The following is a 14,539-nucleotide window of genomic DNA, read 5'->3' as shown; positions in this document are numbered from 1 at the left end:
CTCAGGACAGACAGTCCTTGGAGTACAACCACAGTTCAGCCCAAAATTTCTGTTGCTAAACAAGACAGTTGTTGAGTGAGTGTTGTCTCATTTTACGACCTTTTTTGCCACAGTGGTTAAGTGAATCACTGCAGGTGTTAAATGAATCTGTCTTCCACATTGGTTTGGCAGAAGGTGGCTAAAAGGGATCACGTGACCTAGCGGCACTGCAACCATCATAAATATTAGTCAGTTTCCATGCATTTGAATTTTGATTATGTGACCATGGAGTGCTGCAACAGTTGTAAATTTGAAAAAAATTCATAATATTGCTGTTGTAACTTTGAACGGTCCCTAAGCGAACTGTTGTAAGTCAAGGACCTCCAGTGAATCAATAAAATAAAATACAATAATAAAATAAACAGAACAATGGTCGTCCTAAGCCTCTTTTTTCAGTGCCATGGTAACTTCAAACAGTCACTAAATGAACTATCATAAGTCAAGGACTATCTGTAGAAGTGAAGGGAAACACCCTTATTATTGTTATCAATCTTAAAAGATATGTTTTATTTATTTTATTTATTCAACAAATTTCTACATTGTCCTCCTTACTAAAGTGACTCTTGGCACTTCACACATGATACAGGGTAGTTCTAGAGTTACAACCACAATGGACCCCAAAATTTATGTTGCTAGGTGAAGCATTTGTTAATTGAGTTTGCCCAATTTTACAACTTTTCTTGCCATAGTTGTTAAGTGAATCATAAATACGAGTCAGGAGCCAAGCCTCTGAATTTTGATCAAGTGACCCTGGGGATGTTGCAATGGTCGTAAGTGAGGAACTGAAGTCCATTTTTTCAGTGCCATTGTAACTTTGAACTGTCACTAAGTGAACTGTTGTAAGTGAAGGACTATCTGTAGAAGTGAAGAGAAATACCATTATTTTTATTATGTGGTTAATCTTTGGTGAGATTCACAGCCTTTGGGGCTGGTTGGTAGCTCAACAGCTCGAGTCCTAACCAAGGACCTAGGAACTGTTAAGGTAACGTCGAAGGATATAAGCTGTTCCAAGTAGGGCGGTTTTTTTGTAGAGTCAGAATGTTCAAGTCAGGTAAATTTAGAATTTCCAAATAGCCAGGTAGCCCTTTAAGGTATTGCTCCAAGGGCTCCAATTACAATTGGGACAACACACGATTTCTTTTTCCACAGTCTCTCAACCACAATTTGCAAGTCCTAGTATTTTGTGATTTTTTCTTGCTGATTATCTTCAATTCGTGCATCACCAGGCATTGCAATGTCAATGAACCATACTTTTTTCTTTTCAATTATTATGTCAGGTGTGTTGTAGGCCAAGTGCCTGTCGGTCTGGATTCTGAAGTCCCACAAGATCTTGCCTTTCTCATTCTCTAAAACCTTCTCAACCTGATGGTCCCAGTGGTTTTTGCTGTACTCAAATCCAAACTTTTGGCACAATTTCCAGTGAATAATCTTAGCAACGCTGTCATGGCGTTGTAGGTAGTCAGTTTGTGAAATTTTGCTGCACCCGCTGATCAAGTGGTCGACTGTCTCATCTTTCTCATTACAGAGGCGACATTTGTTGTTGGTGTAACATGTTGAATTTTTGCCTTCATGGAGTTTGTGGCTAAGGCTTGTTCTTGACCTACCAAAATAAAGCCTTCTGTTTCTTTTTTCAGTACTCCTGATCTTAACAAGTTCCAAGTTAGTTTTCGGTCAGCTTTGCCTTCAATACGTTTCAAGTATTGGCCATGCATAGCTTTGCTTTTCCAATTTTCAGCTCGCTTCTCAATTACTTCTTTCTTATATTCAGCTTTTAACTTAGTTTTCTTCAAAAAGCCTTCTTTATTTACTTCCTTAATCATTGGTTCTTCACTTTTCTGAATGTAATCATTCAAGCTGTGTCTTTCTTCTTCCACAGTCTGCTTTACTTGTAGGAGTCCTCGACCACCCTCTCCTCTTGGTAGATACAATCGGTCAACATCACTTTTAGGGTGCAAAGCATGATTCATTGTCATAAGCTTCCTTGTTTTTCTGTCCAAATTGTCCAACTCCATCTGGATCCAGAAAATTATTCCCGCAGAGTATCGATTTACAGGTATAGCCCAGGTATTTATGGTTTTTATGATGTTTCCTCCACTCAGTTTGGACTTTAATATCTTGCGAATTCATTGAATGTACTTGGCTGAGGTTAATTCCTTGACTTTATTATGCATTAAGTCAGAAGCCTCTAAAATCCCCAAGTACTTGTAGCCTTCTTCTGGTTTTACTGCCTTTATCATTTCTTCATTCTCAAGTTGTATTCCATCATCTTCTAGGACCTTGCCTGCCTTGGTTGCCATTGTTAATAATAATAATAATAATATTTAATGCTTCTAGACCGCCCCCTCTCCCGCAAGGGACTCGGGGCGGTGTACAGTTCATACAAAATATAACAGGATACAATTAAATTAAATTAAATATGTACAGTTGACAATTGACATGGAGGAGGTTAAAATGTAGTTAAAAGAACTGTACAAAGCAGATATAAAATAAATTCAAACCCCTAAAAACAAATACAGTAAATTAAAAAGCCCCTAAAATAACCAGATATAATACATTTGCCAGGAGGGACAGTTGAATTATGCCAGGCCTGCTAATCGGAACAGGTGGGTCTTCAGTTTTTGCCGGAAGGAGCGGAGGTCAGAAGTGGTTCTAATGTCGGGGGGGGAGGTCATTCCAGAGGGTTGGGCCCATCACAGAGAAGGCCCTACTCCTCGGTGTCGCCCGCTGGCATTGCCTAGTGGACGGCACCAGGAGAAGTCAATTCCAAACTGCATACCAATGTCTTGGCTAAATTCTTTTGTGCTTTCAATTAATAAATTCAGTTCAGCTTTTGTTTTACCAAACAGCTTCAAATCATCCATGTACACCAAGTGTGAAATTTTCAGTCCTTTCTTTGCAAGTTTGTATCTACAGTTCACCTTCTTCAAAATGATTGTCATTGGTAGCATTGAGAGTATAAAAAGTAGGGGTGAAAGGGAATCACTCTGGAAAATGCCTCGTTTAATTTAAACTTCACCCAGTTCTTCTCCATTAGCCATAAGCTTCATTTTCCAGAGGTTCATTGGAGTTTCCATGAATTTTTGTATGTTGCTGCTAATGCCAAAGATTTTCAGGCATTTCTTGATCCAGCTATGGGGAACTGAATCAAACGCTTTCTTATAGCCTATCCAAGCCATGAACAGCTTGGTTCATCTTTTCTCTGAATTCTTTAGGATTAGCTTGTCAATCAGCAGTTGGTCCTTTGTTCCTCTTGAATTTTTGCAGCATCCTTTCTGTTCTACAGGAAGCAAGTCATTTCTTTCCAAGTATCTGTAAATTTGGTTTGCAATGATACCAGTAAGGAGCTTGTATGTTGTTGGCAAACAGGTGATTGGCCTATAGTTTCCAGGGTCCTTTCCTTTTTCTTTATCTTTTTGGATCAAAAATGTCCTTCCAGTTGTCATCCATTCATCATTGCCACGTGTTTTTAAGATCTGGTTCATTTGGGCTGCCAATCTTTCGTGCATACTTGTAAGTGCCTTTAGCCAGAAACCATGTAGCTCATCTGGTCCAGGTGCACTCCAATTCTTCACTTTTCTTGACTGCCTTTGCACCATTTCTTTTGTTATTTTCACATCTTACATTTTATGCACTTTAATAGAATCCTCAATTTCTTGGATCCATTTTGCATTTCTGTTGTGCTTCTTCTTGTTTTCCCACAAATTCTTCCAGAATTTCAGAGCTTTCTCTTTATCAGGCTTTTCATTTGTTGTTACTCCATCTCCACTTTGTAAGCTCTTATAAAACTGGTGCTGATTTGCTCTGAACTGTGAGTCTTCCTTGAACTGAATTACTCGATTTTCATACCGTTTAATCTTTTCAGCAATGGCAACAACCCTCTGCTTCAGCTCTTCAATTACTACCGCAATCTCCTTATTCTCCAAATCGTATCTTGCTTTCAGGCTGCTTTTGACCTGCTTGTTCTTTAGCTGACCTTGCCTTAAGTTCTTCAAGTTGCTCAACTCTCCACGAATTGTTTTGATCTTCAATTCCAACCAAATTTTCCACTTAGGCTTTCCCTTCTAGCCTGTTTGGTTCCTTTGGCAAAGGTGTTCTTTCAGCATCTTCCATTTGATGCTTTATTTTCTCAGCTAATTGAGCACTATCTGTTGGTGCTTGCTCTCCAGTGCTTCCTTGTTCTTTATCTTCATCCATTTCAGCAGCCTCTTCCTCCCTTCCTTCCTCAGTTTGCTTTTGAGTCTGCAAATAATTCTTGATCTTTCTCTTCTTTGTTGGTATACTCAGACCATTAGTTGCTTTCTCTTTGATTCCTGTTTATTCTGCTGCAGTGAAAAATTTGTGGCTCAGAATTACACGTCGTTGGTCCATTAGCCTTTGTTCACTGATATCACAGTCCGTGTGGTTCACCTTCCAAATCTGATACATTCGTTTTTGAAATCCACATTTTTTCTGGCTCAGACTGATAGTAAGCTTCCATAATAGAGATGTTTTCTTCCCTAGTCCAGATTTTTCGCTTTTTTGCTTTTTTCCCCAGTAGCTTGTCAGCTCCATGCCCTGGTTGCCTAGCAGAGGGAGCTGATCCCTGTAGCTCATATTGCGCAGAATGCCCAGGAGCCATAGCATCCAACGGAACCCTTGTTAATCCGGGGAACGGTTCAGCCGGCATAAATTTCATTTTTTCTCGTATTCACCATGTTTGAATGGGTTGTGGAGCAAATTTTGTCTGGCCCTTTACCTAAGACCTGTCTGATATGGTTGCACCTGTTCAGCATAGCCCTTAAGATCACTAGAGCACGTAAGCCCCTCCACCACCACAAGGTAAAGCTCCTCGGAGGGATTGTTGTTGTTGTTGTTGTTATTATCAATATTAAAAGATCTGTTTTATTTATTTTATTTATTAATCAAATTTCTACATTGTCCATCTTATCTCAGTGACTCTGGTTACCCACAATACAATAAAACCACGTAAAAGGGTGATTAGAAGCACAGTTAAAACAAATTTAAAACAAGGTTAAAATTTACAAGTTAAAAGATACTCCTGTGGCCTGATTTTCAAATGTTCTAGAATTGTAATCAAACAGCTTTTAATGCCCTAAAGCAGGTGGATGAGAGCCTGTCATTGTTTCAACCCCCCTCTTCAAAATAGGTGGACTTCAACTCCCAGAATTTCCCGGCCATCATGAATTTAAAATCCATCCATCTTATAGTTGCCAGCTTTGAAGAACACAAGGCTACAGCATTGGCAGCCTAGCAATGGCCCAAAGAGTTCAGATATGGATGCTGTGGTCAAGAAGGTACCATTCTGTGTTGTAGATACTCTTCAGCCAGAGTAAATTGAATTCTACAGGTCTTCCTCTTTCAAGGAGAACTGCTGGCATTCTTTTCTTAAGGGCTTCTATCTCCAAAGTCACCCTTCAAAGAAGATGACTTTCATCAACCTCTTGAATGGATGGATGGATGGGTGGGTGGATGGATAGATGGATGATAGAGCCAAGAGGATGGATGGATGAGATGATGATGGGATGATGCATGGAATGACGGATGAATGAGATGATGGATGGGATGATGGATAAATGGATGGAGGGAAGTATGGGTGGATGAGATGACAGATGGGATGATGGATGGATGGGATGAGGATAGGATGATGGATGAATGGGATGATGGATGGATGGATGAGATGACAGATGGGAAGAAGACTTTCACCAGCCCCTTGGATGGATGGATGGATGGATGGTTGGATGGATGGGTGGATGGATAGATGGGTGATAGAGCCAGGAGGATGGATGGGATGAGGATAGGATGGTAGATGGATGGGTGGATGGATGAGATGATAGATGAGACAGATATGAATGAGACGGTGGGTAGATGGATGGATGGGATGATGGATGGATAGATAGATGGGTGGTTGGACGGACAGACAGATGGTCGGATGGACAGATGGTGTGCTATTAAGTCATTTTCAACCATAGTGATCACATAGACGTAGTTTCTCCAGGATGATTTGTCCCTAAACTGATCCTGCAGATCTTCCATCTTTGCACCTATTGCCACCATAATTGAGTTGATTCACCTTCTCCTGGTCACTCATTTCTTCTCTTTCCTTCCATCTTTCCCAACACTTTTGACTTCTCAAGGAAGTTGAGTCTTTGCATTGATTGACTGATGGATTATATGCCATCAATTTGGTGTCATGTTTCAGTGTCCAGATAGGTAGATCTTCTCCAGGAAGATCTTTCCTTAACTTCGTCCTTCAAATCTCCCAACAGTGCTTCCATCCTGACTGTACTCAGTCAATCCCATCTACTCCTGGTTGTCCTCTTCTACTCTTCTCTTCCATCTTTGTTTGCACTACTGACTTCTCAAGGGAGCTGATTATTTGCATTGATTGATGGTGCATTTTGAAGTTACTGTTGACATTTAGTGACTACACAGATCTATCTTCTCCAGAAGATCTGCCCTCATCCTTCAAGTCTTCCAAAGGCACCCCTTTCACCAGGGTAAACTGTGTCTATCTGTCTTCTCATCATTGTCCTCTTCTTCTCTTTTCTTCTACCCATACCAATTTCATTAAGGTCTTCTCCAGAAAACTGGCTCTTTGCACCAACTGAATTTTGGATAATGTGCCTTTAAGAGTGTTGACTCTGAGCAACCACCTAGATAGAACTTCTTGATAATGACCGGTTTCCAACATAACCGTTAAAGTCTTCTAACAGTGCCTCCATCGTCACCATAACTAAGTCCGTCCATCTTCTGTTGGTCCTCCTTCTCTTCTCTTTCTTCCCACCTTTCTAAAACATGTCCAACTGCTCCACAAGGTTCTTCAAGAGGGGACTTTGATGCACAAGGAGAGAAGTCGCTCAAATTGTGGAGGCTTTGCATACCCTTGTTTCAAAAGCTTTGCCTCCCACCCCCTTCTGCCCACTCCTGGCCCACCCCCAACCCTTCCAGAAGGCCTACCACGAACATCTCAAGTCATGACCTGCTGCTTGTCATGGCTACACCTCTGGCGAACCACCCAGGCCGGCTAACAAATATGCCCCCAGCCCCCTCAGCTCTTATCTCCGTCAAAGGGCTTACATTTTTATATGGCATCTTAATAACCCTTCACTTCCATTACAACTGCGTTCCTCTCATCCTCTTTCACTCTTCTGCAAAGCCTGAGGCACCTCGCTGGAGCTCAGAAGGGTCAGGTCTGCTCCAAAGCATCCGGGCAGGGGTGGGTGAGAAGCTAGAAGGTCTTTTGGAGACCCTGGGGGATTTGTCTCGTCTTTCTTCGTCCCTGCTCAAAGCCACAAGAAAGGGAGGGTCCTTTCAGAGATTTTTTGATGGGGCCACCAAGAAGCCTCCTAAGGAATAGAGCCCTAAATATATTGGATTTTCTATTGGCATGGCACGCTGGAGCAGCATTTCTTCACCTTGGCACCTTGAAAATGTGTGAATTTTAACTCCCAGAATTGCCCAGCTAGTGTGAGTAATTCCATGCATGTTGGCTGAAGAACTCTGGGAATTGAAGTCCATGTGTGATACCTGGGGAATTCTGAGAGTCTACAACTGCCAGGATTGAGAAGATTGTTTATGAGAAAATCTTAGAAAGAAGTAATCTTTTCCTTTCCTCCTCACCTTCCCTTCCCATTTCATCTGTTATTTCCTTTCCTTTCTTTTCCTTCTCTTTCCCTACCCACTCCTTCCTTCCTTCCTTCTTCTTTCTCCTTCCTTTATCTTCCTCCTTGCTTTTCCTTCCTTTTTCTTCCTTCCCCTTCTTTCCTTTCTTGTTCTCCTCCCTCCCTCCCATCATTCTCTCTCCTTCTTCCCCTTCCTTTTCTCTCATCTTCTCTTTTCTCTTCTCTCTTCTCTTTCTATCCACCAGTCTGGCTGGGGAATTCTCAGAGTTGAAGTCCACACATCTTCAGGCTGCAAAGAAACACATAATTAAAGCAATGTGTGAATGGGTCCATGAACCTGATTTATTTAATACAAAATCAGATTTAAAAAAAAAACATACACACTTGGTCAAACAAGTGGTGTGGTCTGGCTCAGCCATAAATCACAATAAGTGGGTTACATTCACTAATGTAAATGTAGCTACCCACATTACGGCTAAGCAAGTAGGATGGGATGTGAATTGTCTCTTTGGACATGTTGCCTGAGATGGTATGATTAAAATGAAAATCCTAACTTCGAGAAGCTTCAGGATTTTGAAGAAGCTGCAGACGTGCGATCTTTAATGAAAACTTTTAAAAGGGCCTATTAAGGTAGCAAATTGGAATTTTGGTTTATTTTTGTACAACCCTGAAGGCAAAGGCCAGCAGGCAGGTGTGAATTTAAAGATATCATAAAATGGCATTTATAGTGTGGCTGATAACCCTTCCAGGTCAACAAGGAAATTTCCATTTGCTACCTGTTTGGATCAGTGCACAACTCCTATTTCATTTTATATATTTTATAATATTATATGATATTATGCTATTATGGTATGATATTATACTACCGTATATATTATATAGTGTTATATTACATGATGATGTTGTATGAGATTATATTTTATTTATTTTATTTTTTGTTTATTTTATTATTTTATTTCATTTCATTTCATTTATTTTTCATTTATTTTATTATTTTATTTATTTTATTTTTCATTTATTTCATTGTATTATTTTATTTTGTTATCCTATTTATTTTATTTTACCTTATTTTATTTTATTTTACTCTGTTTTCCTTTCTGCTCTGCATTGGTTTGCTTTGCTTTACAGGCAGACCTCGACTTACGACCACAACTGTGCCCAACGTTTCTGTTGCTAAGTGAGACAGTATTAAGTGAATTTTGCCCTATTTTACAACCTTTCTTGCCCCAGTTGTTCAGTGAATTACTGCAGCTGTTACGTTAGTAACACGGTAGTTAACTGTCTTCCCCATTGACTTGGCTTGTCTGAAGGTCCCCGAAGGAAATTATGTGACACCCCCCCGGACACTGTGACCGTCATAAGTACGAGTCAGTTTCCAAGCCTTTGAATTTGGATCATGTGACCACAGGGATGCTGCAACGGTTGCAAATGTGATAAAATGGTCATAAATCCCCTTTTTCACTGCAGTTGTAACTTCAAACGTTCACTAAATGATGAATGGTTATAAATTGAGGATTACCTATAATCCCAGCCAGAGGTGGTAATAACCAAGAGTTCAATGCTCCTGGAGGTCAACATTGGCAGTTTCTAAGAAGAGATTAGACCAATAAACACCACTAAAACGTGAGTTATGACCATTTTTCACACTTGCAGCATCCCCGTGGTCGCGTAATCAAAATTCAGATATTTGGCGGCTGACTCACACTTATGATGGTTGCGGTATCTCGGTCACCTTTTGTGACCTTCTGACAAATTAAGTCAATGGAGAATCCAGATTCATCCAATGACTGTTTTGCTAACTTAACAACTGCAGTGAGTCACTTAACAACCGTAGCAAGAAAGGTCATGAAATGGGGCAAAACTCGCTTAACAAATGTCTCACCTAGCAACAGGAATTTTGGCCTCGATTGTGGTCGTAGGTTGAGGACTGCCTGTGTTCTTTCGGTCAGCAGGTTAAAGAGATGCAATGTTTTCCCCCCGTCTCAGTGGAGTTGTTTTCTTTTTTTTCTGCAGCCACCCGGGAATCGGCCTTTGTCCATGCCATTGCATCGGCTGGAGTGGCTTTCGCCGTCACCCGATCCTGCGCAGAAGGGTCCTCCACAATCTGCGGCTGCGACAACCGTCACAAAGGTCCCCCTGGAGAAGGGTGGAAGTGGGGTGGCTGCAGCGAGGACGTGGAGTTTGGCAGCATGGTGTCGCGGGAGTTTGCAGATGCACGAGAAAACCGCCCTGATGCTCGCTCGGCGATGAACAGACACAACAACGAAGCAGGACGGACGGTAAGGATTGTGGTCCTCTTATTTGCGTTCCCTTAACGGGGTCCGCGTTGAACGATGACACTTCCTTCTGATTTGAGATGGATGTACAGACACGTCTGTGCACTGCAGCAGGGACACACAAGCCATCTATCCCACTTCTAGTACAGGTAGTCCTCGACTTACGATCACAATCGGGACCTGAATTTCGGTTGCTAAGCAAAGCGATCGATGACCCTGGGACACTGATACCGTCATAATTATGAGTCAGTTGCCAAACCTCTGAATTTTGATCATGTGACCTTAAGGGATACTGCAACGGTCCTATGTCAACTTTTTTTTCAGGGCTGTGGCAACTTCCAATGGTCACTAAACAAATGCTTGTAAGTTGAGGACTTCCCGTACAAATATTATGGTCAATTAATCTTCTGCTTCTTTGTCCCCCTCTTTCTTTCTCTCTTTCTCTTTCTTTCCTTCTTTCCTCTTTGTTTTTTGTTTTCTTTTTTCTTCCTTCCTTCCTTTTGTTTTTTTCCTTCCTTATTCTTTCTTTTCTTTTTTCTTTGTTTCCTTCCTTTCCTTTTTTCTTCCTTCCTTCCTTGTTCTTTTACCTTCCTTCCTTTTTCTTTTTGTTTCTTTCCTTCCTTTCCTTCCTTCACTTTTTGTTTTTTCCTTCCTTCCTTCCTTCCTTTCCTTCCTTCACTTTCTTTTTTGTTTTCTTTCCCCCCTTCCTTTCCTTCTTTCTCTTTCCTTTCTTCCCTCCCTTCTTCTCTCTCTCTCCCCCCCTCTCTCTCTTTCTCTCTTTTTCAGTCCATCATAGACCACATGCATCTCAAATGCAAGTGCCACGGGCTGTCTGGCAGCTGTGAGGTCAAAACCTGCTGGTGGTCTCAACCAGACTTCCGAGTCATCGGCGACTACCTCAAAGATAAGTACGACAGTGCTTCTGAGATGGTGGTGGAGAAACACCGGGAGTCCCGCGGCTGGGTTGAGACCCTGCGCCCCAAATATAACTTCTTCAAAGCACCCACGGAGCGAGACCTGGTCTACTACGAAAACTCCCCCAATTTTTGCGAGCCCAACCCTGAAACCGGCTCATTCGGCACCCGCGACCGAGTCTGCAACATCACCTCGCACGGCATCGATGGCTGCGACCTGCTGTGCTGCGGCCGCGGACATAACACGAGGACTGAGAAGAGGAAGGAGAAGTGCCACTGCATCTTCCACTGGTGCTGCTATGTCAGCTGCCAGGAATGTATAAGAATCTACGACGTTCACACGTGCAAGTAAAAAAGGAATGACCTGCTCCGTCGTAGGAGATGAACCAGAAGGAACTTTTTTTTTTTAGTTTGGGGAGAAAAAAAAACAACTTCTTGAGAGTGAATGAAGACAAACAGAGAGAGAGAGAGAGAAAGGGAACAAGAAGTTAAAATGGGTGGACTAGGATAGGTCTAATGTCTTCTGGGTCGTCACACCTGGAAGTTAACTTTGCAACGCCGTCAACGAGAGAAACGAACAAACGGATCGTTCACTCTCACTGTCGTTCTACAGAGAAGAGATGGTGATTTCTTTAACTAGACATAGAATTGGGTCATGGGGTGCTCTGTAGTTGTCTTCTGGGGTGTCACCCCTTCCTTCTTTGAAACCGCAAGTCACCGGATCTGTAGGTGAATTCTGGACTCAGAAGACGATTCTACATGAGGATCTTCTTGTGTTACAGCACCAAGTGTAAACCAGGATTTTAACCGTTGTATAGGATTGAAAACGGTCCGCAGGTGATGGTTTATCAAAGATCTCCCGTAACTTCTTGAGGGAACTAAAAGGATCTGGAGAGACCCTTTGCTCTGTGGATGCTTTGCCATGTGTGTGATTTCCCAAACTGGATGATAATGGTGTTACAGAAGGTGATGTTTCCACCACACTTTGAGGAGACAATCGTGCTCGTACGGCATGTTGGACAAAAGACACACACACACACACACAAACACACACAGAAACAGGCTGTGAGTCAAGTAGGACTCTCGTGCTGCCTGGAATTGGTCTCGAGGACATTTGCTTTTTCTCGTTCAGGCTGCGAGAAATCATCTTGTCACGCTGCGCTCGTCAGCTACGCTTGGACAATGCGGATCCAATAAATGATTCTCTGGTGCATCGATGCCTTATTGTATGGTTAGCCAACAAATATTGTATTGCCGTGATAAGAGAGAAGGAGAAACCGGGTCTTCTCTCTGAATAGTCTTCATCTTTATTTGAGCCATGCAAGACATGAAATAAAATGTTGAATCCATGGTCATCACTGATTTGCTGGGGTTTTGATTTCAAGGTTAAATGTCCGCCTGCTACGCGCCTGTTGCCCCGCCTCAAAATGTTTCTTCCATGTGTTCACATCTGGGGTACAGTTAGTCCCAGTGGTGGGATTCAAATAATTTAATGACCGGTTCTCTGCCCTAATTGACCAACTGGGTAGGCAGGACTCAGTGGTCATGCGACTTGGATGGGTGTGGCCAACTCAATGTCACTCAGGTTGATGGGCGCTTCACAGCTGTTACAATGGAATAAGATTAACCGGAGAGGCAGTTTCTGTAAGCAGGGCAATAAAGATTAGGCTAGAAATGACACCAGAATGTTTCCTTCCTGCCTACCTTACAAGATTAGCCCTGTAAAGTGGAAAAAACAAAATGAATTTTCTTCCAACAACCGGTTCTCCGAACTGCTTAGAAAGTTAACAATCGGTTCTCCCAAATAGGTGCAAAATGGCTGAATCCCACCACTGGTTACTCCTCAACTTACGGCCACAGTTGAGCCTAAAATTTCCATTGCTATGTAAAACGGTTGTTAAGTGAGTTGTGCCCCTTTATATGAACTTTATTGCCCCCGTTGTTAAGTCAATCTTGCAGCTGTTAAGTTAGAAACACAGTTGTCACTTCCCGGTTGACTTTCCTTGTGAGGGCATTGCAAATGGGGATCATGTGACACTGGGACACTGCAAGCATCATAAATATGAGCCAGTTGCTAAACATCCAAATGTTGATCTCTTGACTCTGTGGATGCTGCAACAGTTGTATGAAAAATGGTAATGTCCCTTTTTTCAGTGCCGTTGTAATATTAGACGGTCACTAAACAAATGGTTGTAAGTCGAGGATTACCTGTAGATATATCCCAGGAGGTTCTAGAGTAGAGCTACTATACCTAAATGTTTTCCTCCCTTCCCAGGACTGCACGGTTTCTTTGAATGTGGTACCTCCTCTAATCCCCGTTTCAGCTGCACAATTAATCACAACCGAGTAGTGTACTCCCAGTTGCATCCAGAGAGTCTAGGCTGGAAAAGAGAGGGACTTGTGAAGACCAACAGTTCCTCAAATGTGTATTTTTGGGACAGCACAACAGATAAACACAGATGACTTCAGGGCATAGAATTACAGAATAACAGAATTGGAAGAGACCTTGGAGGTCTTCTAGTCCAGCCCCCTACTTAAGCAGGAGACCCTATATTACTTCAGACAAATTCTTTTAAAAAGCCAGTATTGGTACACCCAGAACTTCTGGAGGCAAGCCGTTCCACTGATTAATTATTCTCATTATCAGGAGTCCCTTAATTCCAGGTTGCTTCTCTCCTTGATTAGTTTCCACCCATTGCTTCTTGTCCTGCCCTCAGGTGCCTTGGAGAATAGTTTGACTCCCTCTTCTTTGTGGCAGCCCCTGAGATATTGAAGACTGCTATCCTGTCTCCCCTAGTCCTTCTTTTCATTAAAGTTAGACTTACCCAGTTCCTGCAACCGTTCTTCATGTTTTAGTCTCCAGTCCCTAATCATCTTTGTTGCTCTTCTCTGCACTCTTTCTAGAGTCTCCACATCTTTTTTACATCGTGGCGACCAAAACTGAATGCAGTATTCCAAGTGTGGCTTTTCCAAGGCCTTGTAAAGTGGTATTAACCCTTCATGTGATCTTGATACTATCCCTCTGTTGATGCAGCCTAGACCAGCTATGGAGTCCAGAGAATCCCATGGGAGTTTTCCAAGTATGCGTAGGTAGCATTTCTGCAGAGACATCTATGGGATCCCACACTTTTGAGAAAAGAGTAACACAAAAGCAGAGTTGCACATTCATTGTGTATGTTCTGCACCTTTGTGTCTGTGTCCCCCTATGTCATAATACTGTACAGGAAGGAGCATGTGTAGCTGTGGTAGAACACTCATTTGAAGGGCCATCAAGCCTTGGAAGTAGTGTTCCGGGGAGCACCTATATGGTTGAACATCACCATCTCCACAGGTGCACAGATCCCTAGGCAGTGTTCAACCAATTGCCCAATTGATGGCATAAATTGAATCCCAGAGCCCAGGTGACTGAACATGATATGAGAACTATTTGTTTGTTCAGAATTGAACTAGAGGGTTCTTAATGCTCTCTGAGATTGGGAGGAGGAGGAGGGGAGGGGGAGAAGGAGGAGGGGAGGGAGGAGGAGGAGGAGGAGGAGGAGGAGGAGGAGGAGGAGGAGGAGGAGGAGGAGGAGGAGGAGGAGGAGGAGGAGAAAAGGACTGTTGGGTCCTTGGTGCTCTCTGAGCTTGGTGGTTTTCTTGCAGACATTCATGACCCAACTAGGGAACATCATCTGTGCTAGAAGAGAGG

The 14,539-nt window shown here is 42.4% G+C and overlaps 1 protein-coding gene across 4 annotated transcripts in view; it reads left to right on the top strand.

Annotated features, from left to right (window-relative positions):
* Nucleotides 1-12,206, top strand: part of WNT3A (Wnt family member 3A) — a 60,714-nt gene extending 48,508 nt beyond the window's left edge. For all 4 annotated transcript variants that reach the window (XM_081971714.1, XM_081971717.1, XM_081971716.1 and 1 more), the window contains 2 exons: nt 9,675-9,940; nt 10,724-12,206. In XM_081971714.1, coding sequence (XP_081827840.1) covers nt 9,675-9,940; nt 10,724-11,203 — 746 coding nt within the window. In that variant the 3' untranslated portion in view covers nt 11,204-12,206. The remainder of the gene's footprint in view (nt 1-9,674; nt 9,941-10,723) is intronic.
* The last annotated feature ends 2,333 nt before the right edge of the window (nt 12,207-14,539 follow it).

This window comes from Natrix helvetica, assembly GCF_964273705.1.
Source record: "Natrix helvetica genome assembly, chromosome: Z".
Lineage (NCBI taxonomy): Eukaryota > Metazoa > Chordata > Lepidosauria > Squamata > Natricidae > Natrix > Natrix helvetica.
Note: the sequence above shows the minus strand (reverse complement) of the source record. Positions and strands in the feature narration are given on the sequence as shown.